Here is a 21,170-nt window from a genome sequence, read left to right as displayed (position 1 = left end):
GAGTGGGGAAGGAATGGAGATTTTGCAATATCTTTCCCCTGCCACGCCCACCAAGGCACACCCACAGAACCGGTAGTAAAAAAATGTGAATTCCACCTCTGCTCCCAGCCAAAATGCAGGCGCTTCCTATAGTAGATTGCTTCAAGAAAGCGAGAGGAGGGGAGAATAGGTGCCTGATGCGGCCATGCCAGCAGGCGTGGGAGTTCTTTTGTGTTCTTGCTATATTAATGATGGATATAAAAAGATAACAACGCCAACCGAAACTTCAAGCTGAAAAGAACCGCTGTGGATTCCAAAGGTGACCGTGCCTTCTTTTGATTTGCTCCTTGTGGTGTAGACACCAGCCTCAAGGACGGGCTGTTCCATGAATTCAAGAAGTACGGGAAGGTGACCTCTGTCCAGATTCACGGGGCCTCTGAAGAACGATACGGACTGGTGTTCTTCCGGCAGCAGGAGGATCAGGAGAAGGCCCTGAACGCCTCCAAAGGAAAGCTGTTTTTTGGCATGCAGATCGAAGTCACGGCTTGGATAGGGCCAGGTGAGCCCCTCGGAAGGCCTTCTTGACTCCTGGGAACTTACCCATGGCCCAAAGACGCCTGGCTGTAGCATATCAGATCGTCTTGGGTGGAATGGCGAAGATTCGAGGCCATTTCAAAGCCAGCTTAGGGCCTGAACTGTCTAAATGTTGCTTTTCGGTCAGATTGTCAGAATTTGTTCTTGCTGTGGATGCCAGAACCCCGGAGGGAATCGCGCCTACCATCTGTCTGCTTCTGCTGGCTCCGATCTTGCAAAAGCAGAAGTAGATGCTTGGTTGGTTATGTTTTTAGTTCAACCCGACTCAGGTGCTTGCCCTTCCAGAGGTGGGAAACATGAGACACCGCAGAGTGTTTTTGCACGTCTGGGATTCCCTATTACTTGTCCCATTTTCATTTTTATTTAGCACAATGCAGCCTTAGCTGGTTTTATTTGTGTATTGGCCTCCTATAATTAGAAAATTCAAAAATGACACCCAAATCATTTCTGAAGTGGTTCTATCAGCTATTTTTTCCCAGGTTAGTTTGCTGAATTTTTTTTTTTTTTTTGCTATGAATTTTATTTTGCATTTTCATTGCCTCTCAGGCTACTCTAACCGTTTCTCTTCCGGCATCCCGGAGTGCAAAAAAAACAAAAACCTTTGGAGTGGGAAAGGGGTTACTGACCTAAATAACAGCTAGATTTGTAGAAGCAAAAATGTCTCGGAAGACAGCTATTTTTGTTTCTTTTGCCCTCAGAAACCGAAAGCGAGAACGAATTCCGGCCACTGGATGAAAGGATTGATGAGTTTCACCCTAAAGCGACTAGAACTCTCTTCATTGGTAACCTTGAGAAAAACACCACATATCATGACCTTCGTAACGTTTTCCAGCGTTTTGGAGAAATAGTGGTACGTACAGGCAGTTTTAGCTCTCTTTCTGTGTCAGAACATGTTCGAAAAACCTAACCCGGGGCTAGATTTTATTGTCTTTTAGTACAGAAATCACAACATTCCAACCCTGAAAGAGGGCCCATGTCTTAGCTGTCCAAATACAGTCGTTTTGTTGTGACCCAGGCCCAAGTAAGTAGTAGGAAAATCAGTCAGAGAAAAAACAAACTTTATTCGAACAGCTGAGAATTACTTCATTCCCAGCGTCGTTCAACTAAATTAAAGCAAATTCCTCCCAACACAAATTCCTCAGTCCTATCGCAAACCTTGGTCCAATTAGGCAAACCGCCAAAGGCCTTTCTTGGCAAACGTTCAGAAGTCTCAGATACAAAAATAAATACAAGATTTAGACGACGAAGATGACGAAGCTACCAACGTTGTTTTCCGGCAAAGCCCAAACGCCGTTGCTCGTCTGTTTTAAGCCTTATGGGAGGGGCCAATCATCTCTTGGCCTTACTCCCGAGTTGTCCTCTTTGCTTGAGCTGCTCTTGCCTTCCGGCAGCTCTTCTCATGTGTGCATTAGGAACAGGCTCCTCCTGTTCCTCTGCCTCACTCCTATCAGCCTCTGGAGGCTCTGAAGTCTGCACATCATTCCCAGATGGCCCTGGCCCCATCTCTGCCTCCGACGCAGAGCCCTCATCCGGGCCTTCCCCAGCCTCCAGGACTGGCCCATGTTCTTCCTCAGCCTCATCGCTGTCCGACTCCGCTGACAGCTCTGCAGGCTGCTGGCGGACCACAACACTTTTGAAGATAATGATTTGAAGTGCTGCCATCCCTCTCCCACCCCCATGCCCAGACAGGTGCCAGGTGATGCCAGGCAGCACTTATTACACCAGAAGCAATGGTGACAGTGGCTTCGCCAGAAAGAATGCTTTTCTCATGCCCTGCCCCCTGCCACCATGGTGAAGCAGCAAGAGGGCGAGCTCAGCAGAAGCTTGCCTGGATTTGGCCAGGGAGATAAGTCTTGGTGTATTCGGGTCTTCTCCCGTGTAATATTGAGAGCACTTTGGCAACGTTTCGGCAGAATCTCATCTGCCATCATCAGGCTTATGCAAGGGGTCTTCTGCATAGGCCTGGTGGCTCAGCAGACTGATAGCATTGTGATTAACACCAGCTGCCTGCAATTACTGCAGGTTCGAATCTCGCCAAGGCTCAAGGTTGACTCAGCCTTCCATCCTTTCTAAGGTAGGTAAATTGAGGACCCGGTTTGTGGGGGCAATAAGCTGACTTTGTATAAATATACAAAAGTATGAAGGCTATTGCTTAATGCCTTGTAAGCCGCCCTGAGTCTCCGGAGAAGGGCGGCATATAAATCAAATTAAAAAAAAAAAAAGCCTGATGACGGCAGATGAGATTCTGCCGAAACATTGCCAAAGTGCTCTCAATCTTACAAGGGAGAAGACCCGAATATATATATATATGGGAAAATGGCATCAGCAAAATGACTAGGGTTGCTTTTTTCAACCCTTCTGTGTGTAGCCCATGAGAAACATTTGAGAGGAAGAAGAGTTGTAAGCGAGGGGAAAGTGACAACAGAATCTTTGCAGATGTGATGAACAGAATCTTTGCAGATGTTGTGATGATACGACATTGTCAGCCCTGTGGGACTTTCACGGAAACATTTAACGCTCATTCCAATTGTGTAAAGTTTTGCTTGCCCACTTGTGCCGAGACCAAATTTTTTAAGAAATCTGTTGCCCTTCTTCTCTAATCGATCAAAGGCGACATTTATTCTGCTGTGAACAGCTGATAGCTCAGACCTTCCCTCTCTTGTTGGCACCTTTTCCCCCTTCAGCGTGTGTTGTCTTGAAAGTCAAGGGTGTAGCTGTGTTACTTTCTGGAAGGATAAGAGCTCAAGCTGTGCCCTGCTGGATCCGATCTCTGGCTAGTTTAGCCCAGCGGTCTGTTCTCACAGTGGCCCATTGGCTGCACAGAGAACCCAGCAGATGGCCTTCAGAGGCATAGCAAAGTCCTCAGGGCCAAGATCCTTGTGTCTTCCATGACTTAATCAATTACATTGTGATGTACAATGACAATAAAGGCTATACTATACTATAATCCAACCTTTGTTTGAAGCTAGCCAAGCTGGTAGCCAGTATGTTTCGTGGAGGCGAATTCCAGTGTTGTGCAAAAAAAAAAAAATTCCATTGGTCTGGCCTGAATCTTTCAGGATTAAATTTCATTAGATAACTTCTAATATTTGGGGAAGAAGAAAATGTTTTCTCTTTATGCACTTTGTTTACACAAAGCATAAAAAAAAGCACAAAGCACTTCAGTCATGTACTCTTCGCATTCACCTCTGTTTGTTTCAGCTAATCAGGTTTCCTAGTTTCAAGGCAAAATATTTGGGGTTTTCTCCTGTACTGGATGCTGGTGGTTGTTCCATTAGATTTTGTGCACTCTCTCTGTCCATATATAACATATGTGGGCTATACTCAGGGCCCTTTCAGTTTCTGATAAAAAGCCACCACGTTAGCGAAGAAAAAAGAGGCGGCAAAGAGCCGGAGGTTCCAGTGGGACTGCCTCATGGCCTGGAACTGGCTGACCATCTCATCCCACTGAGCCTCCAGATGCTGGTGCCTGGCCTTGCACTCCCACAGGTCTTCCCTCTGCTTGGAAAGCCTATGCTTGTAGTCCTCAGTTGAGCCTCCTTCTCAGCCAAATCCAATTTGAGCTGAGCCAGCTGTTTTGCCAGCTCTTTCTCGTGGTGGCTGGTTAGCTCCAACAACTGCTTCCTATTGGTGCCCTAAGGAGCCTGGGCAAGCAGGCGAGGAGAGGCTAGGAGGGGAGGGGTGAGTAGAGGCCGGCGAGACGCCCCTCAACGTGAGTAATATCTTGGCCACGCCCACCCAGTCACATGACCACCTAGCCACGGCCACCCAGCCTGTCAGATCACATTAGTGATCCGTGGGATTTAAAATTATGAATTTAGTGGTCCCTGAGGTCCAAAAGGTTGGGGGGCCCCTGTTCTAATCCAACCCTCTGCTCAAGCAGGAGCCCCTGTCCCATTTCAGACAGGTGGCTGTCCAGCCTTTTCTCAAAAATCGCCAGCGATGTGCACACAGTCAGCACAGAACAAGCTTGCCCATTGTTCTGAAGAGGAGGGCTCAGAGGTAACCTCTGGAATTTTGGCCCCACTTTCTCCGCTTGAGGGAAGAGGTGTACTGGTCCTTTTCCTCTCTGCTTCCAGTTCAAGGAGAATAAATGCAGACTGGACGGAATAGCTACGTTTTCATTTTCAATAATGAGAGCTGGCTGGGCTGTTGGACTAAATAAATAAATAATAATTAAATAAATAAATAAACTTTATTGTCATTGTATACTAAGTATACTAAGTAGCAAAGAGCCTCCAGTTGTTGGTGCAGGGTGCTAGGAGCCTCCAGGAGACCAGTGGTAGTAAGACATTGGGAGGATGAGGAAAGGGAGTGTTTATTGATAGGGCACCTCAGCCAGGTGTATGTCAGCTGCCCTAGGGTGGGTTTCCTCTTGAGGGAGCACCCTGCCTGATCCAGCTGCCCCCCCCCATGGTACTGCCGGTCTAGACCCCCCCCTTAATGCTTTCTTTCCCCACCAGGATATCGACGTTAAGAAAGTGAACGGGATTCCTCAGTATGCCTTCCTGCAGTTCTGCGATATTGCCAGTGTCTGCAAAGCTATCAAAAAGATGGATGGAGAATATCTTGGAAACAATCGTCTCAAGGTATGTGGGGACGGCACTGGGCAGTGCCCTGGATCTTTTGACCCTGGCCTCTTAGTTAAACCTTGCTGCTCTGGTCAGATTATTCGACTCCGATAGTTAGATTATTGACAAAACTGTCGATTGTTAAGCTAGAGCTCTTCTGGAGAGAGTTGTCACCTTTGTTTATTGTTCATTCTTCAATAATGGCTCCATTCAACGCATACTGTCCAATTGTTTATAATATTAACTTTTATATCAGTTTTGTTGGTTGTATTATGTGCCTCTGTTACTGTGACCATTGGCGTAGATTCTGCAGCATCCAGATGGAATGAATCAGTGAGGCCCACTCTTCCCGGTTCCTTTTTCTCTCCTCTCAAGGGCATTTCTGGGCCACCTTGTTGGCAGGCTTGGCCTAGGGGTTAAACATTGCCCGGGTGACAAAGTGCATTTCCCATCTTCCCCCTTAATTGCTTTGTTTCACGGCACCACACGGGGGAAGCTTATCCTAATCGACTTGCCTGGGAGTGAGCTTGCCCAAATGGCATCAAAGAGAGTACGTTCGGACTTGTTGATGCTCGCCACGGAAGCATGATTATTTCCATAATGGTTTTGTCGAAATGAGTTTAATTGTGTGTTTCTTGTCTGACTGGCTCTTTTCCACTTGGGTGTCCAGCTGGGCTTTGGGAAGAGCATGCCTACCAACTGCGTGTGGCTGGACGGACTAGCGACAAGCCTCACGGATCAGTATTTGACGCGACATTTCTGCCGCTACGGCCCAGTGGTGAAGGTAGGTGGGCCGGTCTTCCATTGTATGAGTTTGCCTCTCTTTCCCTCTCTCTCTCTCTTTTTCTCTTTCTCTCTCTCTTTCTCTCTCCCTCCCTCTCTCTCTCCCTCCCGCCCTCGCTCCCCCTCTCTCCCTCCCTCTCGGGCACAAGGGACCTGTTCCATGGAGAGAGGTTTTTCCATGGCCTGGAGCAGGGGGTGAAATGCTACCAGTTCAGTCGAATCAGTAGTGATAAAAACTACTGGTTCGGGTAAACCCGTAGTAAAAAAAAAAAGCTACCGGTTCATTTGAACCGGTATTTCCAATGATCAGCTGTGCCGCGCGATTTATATTCTCCAGAAAGCAGGAAATCCTGCTTTCTAGCGAATCTAAATTGCACGGCACAGTCCCCTCACTGTTCTACTTACCTTCAAACGGCTGCGTTTGGTGCGCACTGCACATGCGTGCTCACGGGGCACGCGTTTGGTGTGTACTGCGCATGCACATGCAGCATGTGTCTGGCACGCACTGCGCATGTGAGTGCAGCGTGCGTCTGGCACGCACCGTGCATGCGTGGGCAAGCGAACCTGTGGCAACCGGCAGAGGATTTCACCACTGGACTGGAGGTGTGTATGGTTTTGTGCGCTGCCTACATCCCGTGGATGGGGCTTCACTTGTTTGCGCGGACCGGTTTCTGGCGGTCCACGGACCAGGGGTTGGGGACCCCTACCTCAAAGTGTTCCGTCGTCTAGTCTGTTTGGGCATTGAGTACCACCCCCGAGTTCTGTTTTCATGTTGTTGTTGGACGCTTGCCTATAGTTCCACCAGCAGATTCTTCTGAGAGGCTCCTTTCTAAGTTCTATCCAAGTTGATCTTGACTTCCGCCCAGCGGCTCCTGTAACATTGCAGGATAAATGAAGAGCATGCTCTATTGGGCCCAGCTCAGGCTAGAAAAGCCTCCTGAACAAGCCTGTTGGGTTAAAACATAAACAGAACATTCAGGAACATTGGTGGAATTGCCACGATGGTTCCCCGCTTTCTGCTTTTTTTGGATAAATGCTCCAAATAAATGCCAAGTCCTGTTTTTGGTCCACTAAGATGATTGTGGCGGATAAGGAATTAAAAAGCAAAATGATGACACCCCAGAGAATGTTCAAAATTCTTGCCATCCTCGTCTCTGAAACAGTTGAAAACTCTTTTGGCTTCAGCTACTATGACAATCCCTCCCCTTTCTTCCCTCTTATTTCGTTTTTCATTTTATTTTTACAGGTGGTGTTTGATCGCTTAAAAGGCATGGCTCTGATTCTCTACAATGAGATAGAATATGCGCAGGCGGCTGTCAAAGAGACCAAGGGGAGGAAAATCAGCGGGAATAAAATTAAGGTCTGCAAAATTAGCTTCTTCAAGAGCCATTTAAAAAAAAAAAATTATGTAAGGGAATTTCTGCGTGGCACAGAATCCCAGCCAGAGTGATCATTACTTACATTAGTCCTACAGCTGACTTCTAATCTGCTATTGCTTTGCTCAGGTTTCCCTTTCCTTGTCCCTTCCCTCATCCCTTCTCTCCCTTGTTCCTTCTCTCCCTTGTCATTTCCTCCTTCCTTTCCTTTCCTTTCCTTTCCTTTCCTTTCCTTTCCTTTCCTTTCCTTTCCTTTCCTTTCCTTTCCTTTCCTTTCCTTCCCTTCCCTTCCCTTCCCTTCCCTTCCCTTCCCTTCCCTTCCCCTTCCCCCTTTTTCCCCTTTTCCCCCTTCCTTCCCTATATGGACTGTGTTTATGGGGCAACCTTCTTAAGGGAAGATTGATCTTGCACCTTGTTTTTTGCCTCAGTTCTGGAATTGGTGGTCAAAGGGCTGTCTATTTCCATATGCTGCCTTTTCTCTGCCACCAGATTAATGGAAACCAAGCAGGTCCTTGTAGTGTCTCATCTCCAGTCAGGAGCTGAACCTGCCAGTGAAGCAGGGATGGTCCTGTGAGCCTCCTCATCCCTAGCAGCTCCAGCAGTTTGAACCTGCTCTGCGGCTTTCTTAGATGACAGTAGTGGGAAAGCTAGGAAGTGTTGTGGGATGATTGTCTTCAGTGTTTGCCTTCAGCCTTTTTAGCAGTTGGCCCCTGAGAGCTGCCCCTTGGTTTTCTATGAATCAGAGGGTTCCTGGGCTTCTTTGGCTTTGGCACATGGAGATCATTTTCAGAAGTTGCACTGTGGGACATAGAGAGCTTGATGGCCAAACAAACACCTGGTGAGACTATTCTGCCTGTTTCAGTGGGCCATGGGATGGGGTCCCTGTGGTCACAATCGAGCAGTCCAAGATGAAACTGTGAGGCTTCCATTAACTGACAAGCTTCTATGAAAGTTAGCATCTTCTCCAGAGCAACAGATGTTCTATTTTTCTGTTGAGGACAGTTTGGGGTTGGACCTGTCCCCCTGCATTTAGCTTTCCCTCATTATTTTCATGGTTGTATTTGGAGGAGTAAACCTGTGCGGGAATCTTTTCACATTTCATGTCTGGCAATTAGCCAAAATAAGAGGCGAACGGCCTGCCTGAGTTAATTCTTATCTTTCAGGTGGATTTTGCGAACCGCGAGAGCCAGCTGTCATTCTATCAGTCTATGCAGGAAACGGGTCAGGACATTCGAGACTTCTACGAAATGCTTGCAGAAAGAAGGTAAGTCTTTCTCTGTGCACATTGTTGCCTTTCTCCACATTTCGGAATTGGAAAGCAATTCTCGACTGAACAGGGATGTATTTTTTTTCTCTGCGGTAAAGTGTCTGCTTTGCAGAAATTTTAATTTGTGTCATGTTGTATTCTGGATATTGAAGAGGAAACTAATACCTAAAATAAAATATTGGTCAGTTCAGAAGAGTATCTATCAACTTTAAATCCAGCCTTTTCTTTCTATTTACCATATTTTTTGGAGTATAAGACTCACCAGAGTATAAGACACGCCTACCTTTTTTGGTGAGGAAAAGAAGAAAAAGAAATCTCCCTCTGCCTCTGAGCAATTTTGCCTCGTTGCAGCAAACAGCCTGTTTTACTTTCATTTTCATTTTCAGCATAGCTTGATTAGCACAAGGGAAAAAAAATCTGCTCCAGCAATTTACCTCTTTGCAGCAAGTAGCAGAGCCCTTCACAAAACGGCTGAGAGCAAATCAGCTGAGAGTTGGGAGACTAATCCAATCAACTTGTGCTAATTAGGCTGTGCTGAAACTGAAAGCTGTTTTTTCTTGCTGTTTGCTTGCAAGGAGGTAACTGCTGCGAGGCAGAGGCCAAAGGGTGAGGGCCAGTGGGTGGGCGGGGCTACATTTGGTGTATAAGACACACCTAAATTTTCACCCCCTTTTAGGGGGGGGAAAGGTGCATCTTATACTCCGAAAAATACAGTATATATACCAGTGCTGGCGAACCTTTTTGGCGCACGCATGGGGGGGTGGAGCACCGGAAACCAGAAGAGCAGTGCACACAGGTCACCTGGTATTCTGGTTTCTGGCGCGCATGTGCACGCGAAGACCAGCTGGCCAGCATGCATGCATGCGCCAAAAACTAGAAGCTCAGCTTCCCGGCGCACGCATGCGCTCCAGGGAGCTGCTCTTCCCGTGCATCGAAGACCAGTCAGAAGAGCAACAGGCGATGGCTGGCGTGCCTGGAAAGATGGCTCTGCGTGCCACTTCCAGCACACATGCCATAGGTTTGCTATCACAGATATATACCATTAATCTCCCATTCCTGCCATGTTGTATTTAATTTTTGGGGGGGGGTTGGTGGTCGAGAGTGACAATTTTGTTCATCAAAATCAGAATAGAGTTGGAAGGAATCTTGGAAGTCTTCTAGTCCAGCCCCTTGCTCAAGCAGGAGACACTACACCATTTCAGACAGGCGGCTGTATAGTATTTTCTTAAAACCCTCCAGTGATGAAATATTTACAACTTCTGAAGGCAAGTTTGAAAGACATGGTGAAGGACAGTCTCCTTCTCTCTCACCCCAGATAACCAGAAGGTCAAAATTGCAAGGAAAAAATTGCAAGGTCTCTACCACAGAGTGTAAAAAACAACATGGAAGGTCCCTCTTTCAGGGATACCATGATAGATCCAGCAGTGCTTAGGGGATTGGACTAGGTGACCTCTTCATACCTGGCTTCAGTTCAAGAGTGGGATGAGCCGGGGTGAAATGCTACCGGTTCGCACCGGTTCAGGCAAATCGGTAGTAAAAAAAAAAAAAAAGCTACGGGTTTGTCGAAACTGGTATTTCTGACAATCAGCTGTGCTACGTGATTTATATTCGCTAGAAAGCAGGAAATCCTACTTTCTAGTGAATCTAAATCGCGCAGCACAGCTGTTTCCCCCCTCGTTGTTCTACTTACCTTCAAACAATTCCTTTTTCCGCACGAAGCCTGCATTTGGTGTGCACTGCGTATGCATGTGCATGTTTGGTGCACACTGCGCATGTGCAGGCAGTGAACCGGTAGCAACCCGCGGAAGTTTTCACCACAGCTCTTCTTTAAAACTATGCTCTCTTTTAAGCTGCCTTCTCTTGAATCTATGCGAACCGCGGTCAATTTGCACATGATGTCCTGTGAAGTTTCAACTAACCCCTTTTCTCCTTCTGGTTTTTGCAGGGATGAAAGGAGAGGCTCCTATGACTATGCTGCAGATCGTACCTATTACGAGGCTGTCCGGGCACCGGGGACGTATACGGAAGACCCTCGGAGGGAATACCCGGCTCGAGGCAGGGACTTTTACGCCGATTGGGATCATTACCCGGGAGACTATTACGACCCACGGTATTACGATGACCCCCGGGAATACCGAGACTACAGGGGAGACACTTACGAGCAAGACATCAGAGAGTACAGCTACCGACAGCGCGAGCGCGAGCGGTTTGAGTCCAACCGAGAGCATGAAAGGAGGCCCTTGGAAAGGAGCCAAAGCCCCGCTCACTCCCGGCGGCCGCAAAGCCCCAGTGCCTCCCCCTCGCAATCAGAGCGGCTGCAGAGCGACTCCGAGAGGCGGATCTACAGTCGCTCCTCTGAGCACAGTGGCAGCTGCAGCTCCCTTTCTCCGCCCCGCTACGACAAACCGGACAAAGGCCGTCTCGAGCGATACGCCAAAAACGAAAAACCTGAAAAAGAGCGTGTTTTCGAACAAGAGCGGCCGGAGAAAGACAAACGCCCGGTGAGGAAAGAGAAGCTGGAGAAGCTTGACAAAGAGAAAACAGAGAAGCAGAAGCGCAAGGCCAAAATGCATTCTCCCAGCTCTCCATCTTCGGAAACCGACCCAGAAAATGAAAGGGAGCCCAGCCCCGAGAAATCGAAAGGCGGCGGCGGCAAGCAGAGCCGGGAAAGAGCTGAGAGGGAGGGAGCTGCTAAGAACCGCCTGGATCTCATGCCGTGCGTGGTGCTGACCCGAGTGAGAGAAAAGGAAGGGAAGGTCCTTGACCAGCCTCAGCTGGAGAAATTAAGAGGGAAGCTGGAGAGTGACCCCATCAAACCTCCCTTGCCTGATCAAAAAATGCAGGTTTTCCCGGTGGATCAGACCAAGTTGGAACCGCTGAAGCTTGACTCTGTCAGAACCAAAGTCCCCAAAGAGAAGGTCCTAGCCAGCCACATTGAGGTGGTGGACAAAGATGGGAAGCTGAAGACTAAGAAGCACCTGAAGGCAGATCCATCTGTTGAACTGGCTTATCCAGTGGACCTCGAAAAGCTGGAGGCTCGCAAAAGACGTTTTGCTGAGGCAAACCTAAAATCTGACAAGCAAAAAATGGAAATCAAAAGAAGCAGTCAGGAGGAAGAGGAAGGCCGGGTCATTTTGAAAAAGCAGATTGATGTGGCTGAAACTGAAAGGAAGCCCCCGAGAAAAGAGGCCATTAAAAGAGAAACTAGGAAAATCAAGCTGGAAAGATTTACTAGCGTGGCCAGTCCCAAAGACACTATAGAGCCCACGAGCCTTTCGATAGGCTTTGCTTCACGGCCCGTTCTAGAGCTCCAGGTTAGGCTAGGGGAGGTGGCTGATGAGCCCCTAGAGGCCTTTGAGATCTCCTCCAGAAGGGTCAATTCCATCAAACTGCAACACAAACATGCCCTGCTGTTAGATGAGCATGGAGCGGAGAGGGATGAGATTTGGAAAAACTACTGTGGTCTTCCCGAGGAAGGGTGCGATCATAAAGGGGCCCAGGAAAAGCCTCCTTCCTCCGACGTTGAAGAGAAAATCCCCATTGACATCGATCACACCCAGAGCTACCGAAAACAAATGGAGCTAAGTCGGCGGTTAAAGCAGCAAATGGAAATGGAGTCTGCCAAACATGAGAAGTTTGGCAGTCCCAAAAAAGACATGGATGACTTTGAGCGGCGCAGCCTGGTGCACGAGGTGGGGAAGCCCCCGCAAGACGTGACGGATGACTCCCCCCCAAGTAAGCGGAAAAAATCCTGCGAGGCCTTTGAGTTTGAAATCAGCACCAAGAGGGAGAGAAACTACCGAAGCTCCCGCCAGGTGAGCGAAGACTCCGAGAGAACTACCATCTCTCCTGGCCTGAGACTTTTCCCGTTCCATGAGGAGGAGGAAGTGATGGATTCTCCAAGGCTGATCACTTTCAAAGAAGCTAAAGAATCCCCTAGAATGGAAGAAAAAGGGCCTCCATATTCAAACGTGTCCATGACGGAAGATGCCTTGAAATTTAACCCTTACGACTCTAGTAGAAGGGAGCAGATGGTAGAGATTGCTAAACTAAAGCTGTCTGCCATGACTTCAGAAGAGGAATCAACCCGATGGGACTCTCACGTGAAGCAAGAACCCGGGCGGGTGGACATTAGCTTCCCAAGTAGCGTCATCAAACGGGACAGTATCCGAAAGCGATCCGTCCGGGATCTGGAACCAGGGGAGGTGCCCTCCGACTCCGAGGAGGAGGGCGATTCGAAGCCCCACTCTCCTAGGCCCTCTTCTTTCCCCGAGGGCTCCAGGTTGACTTTTTTATTACGAGACCGGGGAGAGAAACTACTTGACATAGAGGAGCGGTTGCCAACTTCCTTAGAGAGGAATAAATTTTACTCTTTTGCTTTGGACAAGACGATCACGCCGGATACAAAAGCCTTGCTTGAGAGGGCCAAATCCCTCTCTTCGTCAAGAGAGGAAAATTGGTCTTTTCTCGACTGGGATTCAAGATTTGCTAGTTTTAGAAACAATAAGGATAAAGAGAAAGTGGACTCCGCGCCGAGGCCAATCCCCTCGTGGTATATGAAAAAGAAAAAAATCAGACCAGACTCAGAAGGGAAGTTGGATGATAAGAAGGAGGATCATAAAGAAGAAGAACAGGAAAGACAGGAGCTCTTTGCTTCCCGTTTTTTGCACAGCTCCATTTTTGAACAGGATTCTAAGCGCCTACAGCACTTAGAAAAGAAAGACGAAGAACTCGACTTCCTTTCCGGCAGGTTGTATAGCAGACAAGCATCTCTGGATGGGACCAACAACATATCAGATTTCATGCCGGAACCCGTGGTTCTCTTCCACAGCAGGTTCATGGAGCTCACCAGAATGCAACAAAAGGAAAAGGAAAAAGACCAGAAACCCAAAGAAGTCGAAAAACAGGAAGACAAGGAAAACAGGCCCAAGACTCCCGAAACCAGGTCTGAGCATCATGAGCCAGAGCATAAATCGCCTGTCCTTGTGGGACCCTCGCCAGCTGCTCACTTGCCCCCTGAACCCCTGCCTCTTTTTCCAGAGAAAGTTGGGAGTGAGAAGCCCCCCGTGGAGGGGATTCCTCCTTTGAGAGAGGAAAAGCCCCTGGAGCCTGGGCCTGCGGTGCTTGAAGGGTTCAAGGCCCTTCCAGAGGACCTGCCTGTTAAAGCTGATCCCCCTGAGTATCTCGAAGTCCCTCCCATGGTGGATCACAGCAAAGACGTCCTTTCCGTGGCAGCTCCCGAGAAAGACTCCCGAGTCCTCGAAAACCATTCCTGTTTGGACACCAAACCGCCCACCCCCGGCTCTTCCTTCTCCCAAGCAGCTCTTGGGGCAGACCCAGAAGCTGAACTGGGCTCGCTGCCGCACAAATTGGCAGCTAAATCTGAGGTGCTGCCAGAACCTAAAGAAGACCTTCCCCCGGCCATTATCGTGGAGTCTGGAGCAGGCCAGAAAGTGGAAGCCCTGGCTGAGGTCCTGCCTACAGTTTCCGATACAGAGATGGAAGCCGAGCCCCCCGTGGTAGCGAAAGACAAAAAGTTGTATAAAAACAGACGTTCGAAAACCCCCGTTCAGTCTATAGTGGCCAGCGTGGCAGAGAAACCGGCCACAAGGAAGAGTGAAAGGATTGATCGAGAGAAGCTGAAACGCTCCGGCTCCCCCCGGGGGGAAACTCTGAAGCTCCTGGAACTGAAAGTGGAAACGGAGAAGGGCTCAAGGAATGCGGCTAAGTCTCCAAGTGCTGCAGTGGTGGCAGAGTCAGAAAACCCGGAGCCCAGTTTGCCAGTGGGCCGAACCAGGCGCAGAAATGTGAGGTCTGTTTATGCAACCACGGGAGATCACGACCTGCCATCGTCTATTAAGGAGGCCGTGGAAGTCACCAGGCCAACCAGGAAAAGGATTGAACGAGAACCCCCAGACCCGGCAACTATTCCCACTCCTCCCAGAAGAGGCCGACCACCCAAGGCACGGCGCAAACCCGAGGAAGAAGTCTCTCCTGTCAAGGTTGAACCAGCGCTGTCACAGGAGGCAGAAGAAGCTGAAGGGAAAGAGACGATAGACATCCCGAAGTCAGTGGAGGGGTGGCGCTCACCCAGATCACAGAAACTGCTCCACAGCCAGACACTGGTGGCTAAAAAGGGGAAGAATGAGCCAAAGATAGAAACGTCCCCAGAGCCCGAGGAGTCCCTCGATCCCCCCAGCCAAGGGCTGCACATCAGCGAGAACTGTGGCAAGCTCAAGGCAGAGAAGGAGATGATCCCACACGAACCAAAGCGAGACCGGAAGGAAGTGGAGTTGCCTAAAAATACCTCCGAAAGCTGCCCTGTTGAAATTGTGGAAAGGAAAGTTATTCCAGATAAAGCTACCAAGGCCAAAAGGGGACGGTCCAGGAGCATCAAAGCTGTTGATAAAGCATCTCTGATTAAAAGCCTAAAAAACGTTGAGATCCGTCTTAATGTGGACGAAGTGAAAGGGGCGCTACGGCCCAGCGAGGAAGAAGGGGAGCTCCCCTTCCCAGCCAAAAGTAAAAGCCCCCTGAAAGAAGATAAACTCTCTCCACAGCTCCCAAAGAGCGAGGCCGAAGACGCTCTCCAGGACACCAAGAAAGAAGTCGCCTGCGAATCAGCCCAGCCTCCCGAGGCTGACCAGCTGGCCAAGCAGATTGAACTTGAGCAGGCGGTGGAGAACATCGCCAAGCTGACAGAAGGCCCGACAATTGCGGCCTACAAGGAACAGCAGGCGGCTGAGGTGTCCGACGTTCGCCAGGACGAAGAGGGGGATAAGCCTGCACACCAGGCCAGCGAAACGGAGCTGGCGGCTGCCATAGGGTCTATCATCAATGATATCGCTGTCGAGGGAGAAGGCTTTACAGCTCCACCCACATACCCTTCCGAGTCCGAGGCTGACTTGCCCGGCGAACCCTTGGTGTTGCCTTCTGCACGAGAGGACATGGAGCCCGAGACAGACCAGGCAGTCAGCAATATCTTAGAAGCAGAAGCTGCTTCAGGGGAGACACCGGGCCCCGGCTCAGCTGCAGAGACGGAAAGCAAAGAAGCTGACGTCAGCCTAAGTGAATCCTCCAATTCTGCCCAGGAGGCGGAAACCTCCCAGGAGGCGGAAGGCTCTCGGAAGGAGCGTGGACGCCAGAAGTCCACACGGCTCAGGCGCAAGCGGAGCACCAGCAAGAAAGTGGACATGGCAGAATTTAGGACGCTTGAGCCTGAAAGAGCCCAGAGCAAATCCCCCGGTGTTCCAGAGGTAACAGGGACCCCTGAAGGGGCCATGTCAGATGACAGCCAGGGAAAAGCCTTCCCTCCAGCAGCTCCCTCCCACCTGGTAATTCCCCAGACAAGCATGGCTGGATCCCCAGAGGCAGCTTCTCAGGACTCCCTTACTGAGAGGGGGCCCAGTCCCTCAGATGGCTTGCTGCCCTCCGTTCCCATGGATGAAGGAGGTCAGGGCAGATTCAGACTGAGGCCGTTGGCCGAAAGCGTTCCCGTTCCCCCTCCAGATGGCCTCCCAAGTGCACCTTTGCCAACAGTTCCCACTGGTTCTGCACTGAAGCTTCCCCCCGTGGTCCAGGCTGGCGTGGTCCCTCTGCATCCCAGCACCACCAAGGTGACTGAGTGGATTGTGAAGCACGAAGAGGCTCGATCCCGCTCCACCCCACCGCCAGCTCTTCCCCCTGACACGAAAGCATCGGACATTGACCCCAACTCCAGCACTTTGCGCAAGATCCTGATGGAGCCCAAGTACGTGCCCGCCACCGGTGTGGCCGCCTCCACGCATGTCACCACCGCTATCGTTGAACCCGTGAGCACCTCTCGTGTGGATGAAACGCCCCCTCGCCCTCTGGCAGAGGTCTCCAGGCCGTGTCTAGAAGAGAAGTCACCTGTTCCTACTGCAAACAACTTGGAACTGCCAGTTGCAGAGGCCCCCATTTTGCCCGAGAAAGAGAAGACAGTTGCTGTCCTGACCCCCAAGGCAACTTCTGTGATCAGCAGGATGCCCCACAGCATTGACCTTGAGGAGACCCCCAGGATCACCCTGGTGAAACAAGCCTCCCAGCCCCAGACATGCCTGGTCACCGCCGTTTCCCCCAAATACAAGCAGAGGCCCAGTCCCAATGACAACAGCAGGTTCCACCCTGGCTCCATGGCCGTGATAGAGGACCGTCCAGTGGAAACAGGTTCCAGCCCAGGCCTTCGCGTCAACACCTCCGAAGGTGTGGTGCTTCTGAGCTACTCGGGACAGAAGACGGAAGGCTCCCAGCGGATCATTGCAAAAATTAGCCAGATTCCCCCGGCCAGTGCAGTGGACATTGAATTTCAGCAGTCTGTGTCCAAATCCCAGATTAAGCAGGAGTCCCTCGTTCCCTCTCAGTCAATGCCAAAGGGCTCCCCGGCACCTGTGGGATACGGGAGCACCTCCACCCCAGCCTTGGTCCTGGGAGGCCAGCAGTATAGCCCTTCCCCTGTGCTTCCCTCCGTCAAGTCAGAGCGCAGCAGCAGCAGCTCGGAAAAGTCTGATTCTGTCCAGGCAGCTGCTGCTCAGTCATGCCCAGTTAAAGTGCTTTCCTCCCAGTCTGCCAACACTCCCTCCATCCTGGTACATAACCAGATGGTCCTATCTCAAACCATCACCTCTTCCACCAAGAAGCTTCCGGATCCCACGTCTCTGAAAGGGGAGAGCAAACCCCTTCAGCCTTCCAACCTGAGCCCCGGGGTGGGCCCTCACCATCCTTCCTTGTCTGGCAAGTTGTACCCTGAGGCCAACCACGTGAGCAGCGGGCCAGGAGGTCCGGCCGACAGACCTGTGTCTCACTTGGGGGTGGCCAAGCAGGAGCCGCTCTCCCCCCGCACCAGTGGCCACTCCCCATCTCCCTTCCCGAGAGCTTGTCACCCTGGGGGCCCTTCTTCCCCTGCATTGTCGGGGAACAACTCCATGCTGGGGCTTCAAGGCTCCCCTTGTCCAGGGATCCCCATGCCCCAGTACATCTCCAGCATGCACCCGGAGCAGTCCGTAATCATGCCTCCGCACAGCGTGACCCAGACAGTGTCTCTGGGCCACCTCTCCCAGGGGGAAGTGCGCATGAACACCCCTCCACTGCCGGGCCTTCCCTACAGCCTCCGCCCCGAGGCCCTGCATTCGCCCAGGGCTCCTCTTCAGCCGCAGCGCTCCAGCACTCCCCAGCCAGCCCCCATCAGGGAGATGGTCATGCCGCCTCTGTCTTCCCAGCATGCCTCCGAGGAAGAGATGCACTACCACCACCCAGCATGCCGAGGTTCGGCCCCTGTTCAGTCCGATGTGCTGGTCATGCAGCCGGACTACCGTGTGCATCCAGGGGGCATTCGGCTCGACCAGTACAACGTTCCTCGGGACGTGAGAGTGATGATGCACTCGCACATGGCCGGAGTGGGCAGCGAACATCACCCAGAGCCGCGGCAGTCCAGAACGCCGGAAGGGAGATCTGTGAAAACGCCTCCGTCCACCAAGGCAGGCAAAGAGACGCCCAAGGCCTCCGAGGTCAAGATGGCCCACTCGCCCCACAGCGAATCCCGGCTCCTCAGCGGCCAGCTCCAAGGACTGCCATTGACACAGCCGGTGGTCGTGCCTCACGGGGTACAGATGATGCACCCCAGCGGGACCACCTTCCACGATTATCGGCCGGTGTACGGGGACATGCGAAGCTACCACCCAGCAGCTCAGCTTGGCCACCCTCCGTTTTCTGGGGGATCACCGATCGGGCTTCCTTCCCGGAGCATGACCCCCTCCCAGGTAAGCCGAGGGGCAGGGTTTCTGCCTCAGTCCAAGGCCTTTGTGGGTAGGAAGGGTTGCCCTTGGTCAACAGCCAAAGCAAGACCCTGCTGTCCCAGGATAGCCACTTGTGGGGCCATCTGCTCTCTTTCCAGTCTTTGTCATGGAGGGGCTGCAGCTCACAGTTCAAGTGTAGGATATGCAACTCCCAAGAGCAGCTAGTGTGAAGAGTCCAGCAGCCAGGGAAGGCGACCCGTTGGGCTTCCTGCTCAGTCCTCGCGCACAAGTTGCTCCGAGAATGACCAGGAGTCGCCTTCCCCTTGCCTAGGGTGTTCCTGAGTGGCCATCCCCAGCTTAGCCTGGGCTGAAGGGAGGAGCGGGCAAAGGACAGCCTTGGGGACTTGGGTGGACATTGAGCTTCCGGTCAAGGGGAGCAGGGCTAAGAGCCGAAAGGGCTACCGTGTGCTTGGGCGGCTTCTGCCTAAAGCGCCTCCTTTTCCTCCTGTCTCCCAGGGCCTGCCTGAAGGGGAACATTCGCACCCCAACCAGCCAGCTCACAGCAAAACCCCTCAGATCTCCCAAGAGCCTAAAGGAGCCCAGGCGACAGGGCCAGACCCTGCCCTCCACTCAGTGGTCAACAGGCACGTCCAGCAGATGGAGCCCCACTTGCACCCGAGCCAGACCTCCTCGTACCCTTCTCCCGTCGCCGCCTCAGTGAAGCAGGAGCTCCCATCTTCCCATCAGGCTCAAGTTCCGAAGCCAGCCCTCTTTATTCCAACTACTGCTGGTCCCGGGGCAGCTCCAGGACTGACCTTAGCCCGGTCTGAATCACAGTCATCCTTGAAGCAGGACTCTGGCGGCCATCCGGTTGCCCAAAGAACAGTAGACATGGTCCAGTTGCTGACGGTGAGCCTGCCATCCATCTCTGGAAGGACGGGGGGAGGGATGCGGAAAGGGACGGGACTCGATCCCAAGACTTTTGTGGGGAGAATTGGGGGAGAGCAGGGGGCGACGAGAGTGGCCCTTCTTTTTCAGCTCAACCATTGGGGATTAATACCTCCTGTGCTCTTTTCTTCCTTGGGTTGGCAGAAGTACCCCATCGTGTGGCAGGGGCTGCTGGCCTTGAAGAACGACACTGCGGCTGTCCAGCTGCACTTCGTTTCCGGGAACAACGTCCTGGCACACCGCTCCTTGCCAGCCCCGGAGGGTGGCCCTCCCTTGAGGATTGCCCAGCGGATGAGGCTGGAAGCCCCACAGCTGGAAGGGGTGACCCGCCGGATGATGGTAAGAATCAGGCCCCGAGCTGAGCCTGTCTTCGCTCTCGTTTCTCCTGCGGCTCCTGTTTGGCAAGGTCTTTCTAGGCCTGTGGTTAACATGCTCTGTGTGTGTGTGTGTGTGTGTGTGTGTGTGTGTGTGTGTGTGTGTGTGTGTAAGGATATGCACCCAGCCCATACTTTTAGAAAGGTAATGGTGCAAAAACTGCCCCAGTAAGAAGCTCGCCGTTCTACCATGACCATGTCAGCCTGGGTGATGTCAGGAGAGTTCAGAGCCTCCACCTGGAGACGTGGGACTCTTGAACGAGAGCTGGAAATCCTGGAGGAGGTTCAGTTTTCAGCCTCTTAGCCTTGGCCGTAGCCTTCCCCTGTGTTTGCAAGGTCAGTGAGGATGTGGGTGGCAGGATACGTGTCCCTGGCTCAAAAAGGGACAGGGATAGGAAAACAAAATGCCTCTATTCCAGGGGTCGGCAACCCGTGGCTCTGGAGCCGCTTGTGGCTCTTTCATCTCTCTGCTGCGGCTCCCTGTCGCTCAAAATATGTGACACAATGTGCGACACCTGTCAGCACACAATTTATTGAGCTTTTCGACCCCCACTAGGTTTTGTGGCTTCCGATGTTTTCTTTTCGGTGGGAAACAGATCCAAATGGCTCTTTGAGTGTTTAAGGTTGCCGACCCCTGCTCTATCCTGACCATCCTGAGGCTGCTTGTTTTCCACTGGGTCAGAATGGTTCTCGGGTTATGGTCGTCTCGAGGGGGTTTCTGGGGATGCCCGAGGGACATGATTCTTACAGGCCCGGGGGGGCTGCGTGGTGTCTTTTAGGTGGAGAGTGACTACTGCCTGCTGCTGGCTCTGCCTTGTGGCCGAGACCAAGAGGACGTGGTGAACCAGACTGAGTCGCTCAAGGCGGCCTTTATTAGCTACCTTCAGGCCAAGCAAGCTGCCGGCATCATCAATGTTCCCAACCCCGGCTCCAACCAGGTAGGGAGAGGAGGAAGAGTGGGGTGGGCGACTTCCTTTCCTTTGGCCCCTGTATCAAAGGGAAGGATGTGGCTCTGGCCAGCTTGGGCATCCTGGGAAAGGGATGGGCAAAGTGGAAGTCGGTTCCTTGAAACGTGGGCCGTCTAGGCAGGCTGAGCGGAGCCAGATGTGGTTCGTCCAGGATGGCAGGCCTTTTGGGAGCTCCAGTTCTCAGGCTCTTCTCTGAGCCAGCCACCATTTCCAATAAGGCGCCTTGTCAAAGATTGGGATTCCCAGAGCCAGGGGATGAAATCCAGCAGGTTCTGACAGGTTCTGGAGAACCGGTAGCGGAACTTTTGAGCAGTTCGGAAAACCGGCAAATACCACCTCTGGCTGGCCCCCGAGTGGGGTGGGAATGGAGATTTGCAATATCCTTCCCCTGCCACGCCCACCAAGCCACACCACACCCACCAAGACACGCCCACAGAACCGGTAGTTAAAAAAATTAGAATTCCACCAGGGCCCAGAGCTCAGCTGGGTGAGCAGTTGCCCAGCAAGAGGCAATGGAGCTGCCCACAGGCCACTCCCAGCTCCCTTTTCAGGGTGGTT

At 51.7% G+C, this 21,170-nt stretch overlaps 1 protein-coding gene across 6 annotated transcripts in view; it reads left to right on the top strand.

Moving 5' to 3' along the window:
• SPEN (spen family transcriptional repressor) overlaps positions 1-21,170 on the top strand; it is a 55,008-nt gene that overhangs the window by 32,906 nt on the left and 932 nt on the right. For 4 of the 6 annotated variants that reach the window (XM_034401568.3, XM_034401569.3, XM_087879009.1 and 1 more), the window contains 10 exons: positions 338-538; positions 1,272-1,423; positions 5,037-5,162; positions 5,815-5,928; positions 7,174-7,287; positions 8,467-8,567; positions 10,516-18,346; positions 18,839-19,231; positions 19,415-19,609; positions 20,424-20,582. In XM_034401568.3, the coding sequence (XP_034257459.2) occupies positions 338-538; positions 1,272-1,423; positions 5,037-5,162; positions 5,815-5,928; positions 7,174-7,287; positions 8,467-8,567; positions 10,516-18,346; positions 18,839-19,231; positions 19,415-19,609; positions 20,424-20,582 (9,386 nt within the window). The remainder of the gene's footprint in view (positions 1-337; positions 539-1,271; positions 1,424-5,036; positions 5,163-5,814; positions 5,929-7,173; positions 7,288-8,466; positions 8,568-10,515; positions 18,347-18,838; positions 19,232-19,414; positions 19,610-20,423; positions 20,583-21,170) is intronic. The other 2 variants (XM_034401570.3, XM_087879011.1) reach the window with 1 other exon arrangement.

The sequence above is a fragment of the Pantherophis guttatus genome, chromosome 15, assembly GCF_059756535.1.
Source record: "Pantherophis guttatus breed Tessera chromosome 15, ASM5975653v1, whole genome shotgun sequence".
NCBI classification, from domain to species: Eukaryota; Metazoa; Chordata; class Lepidosauria; order Squamata; family Colubridae; genus Pantherophis; species Pantherophis guttatus.
Note: the sequence above shows the minus strand (reverse complement) of the source record. Positions and strands in the feature narration are given on the sequence as shown.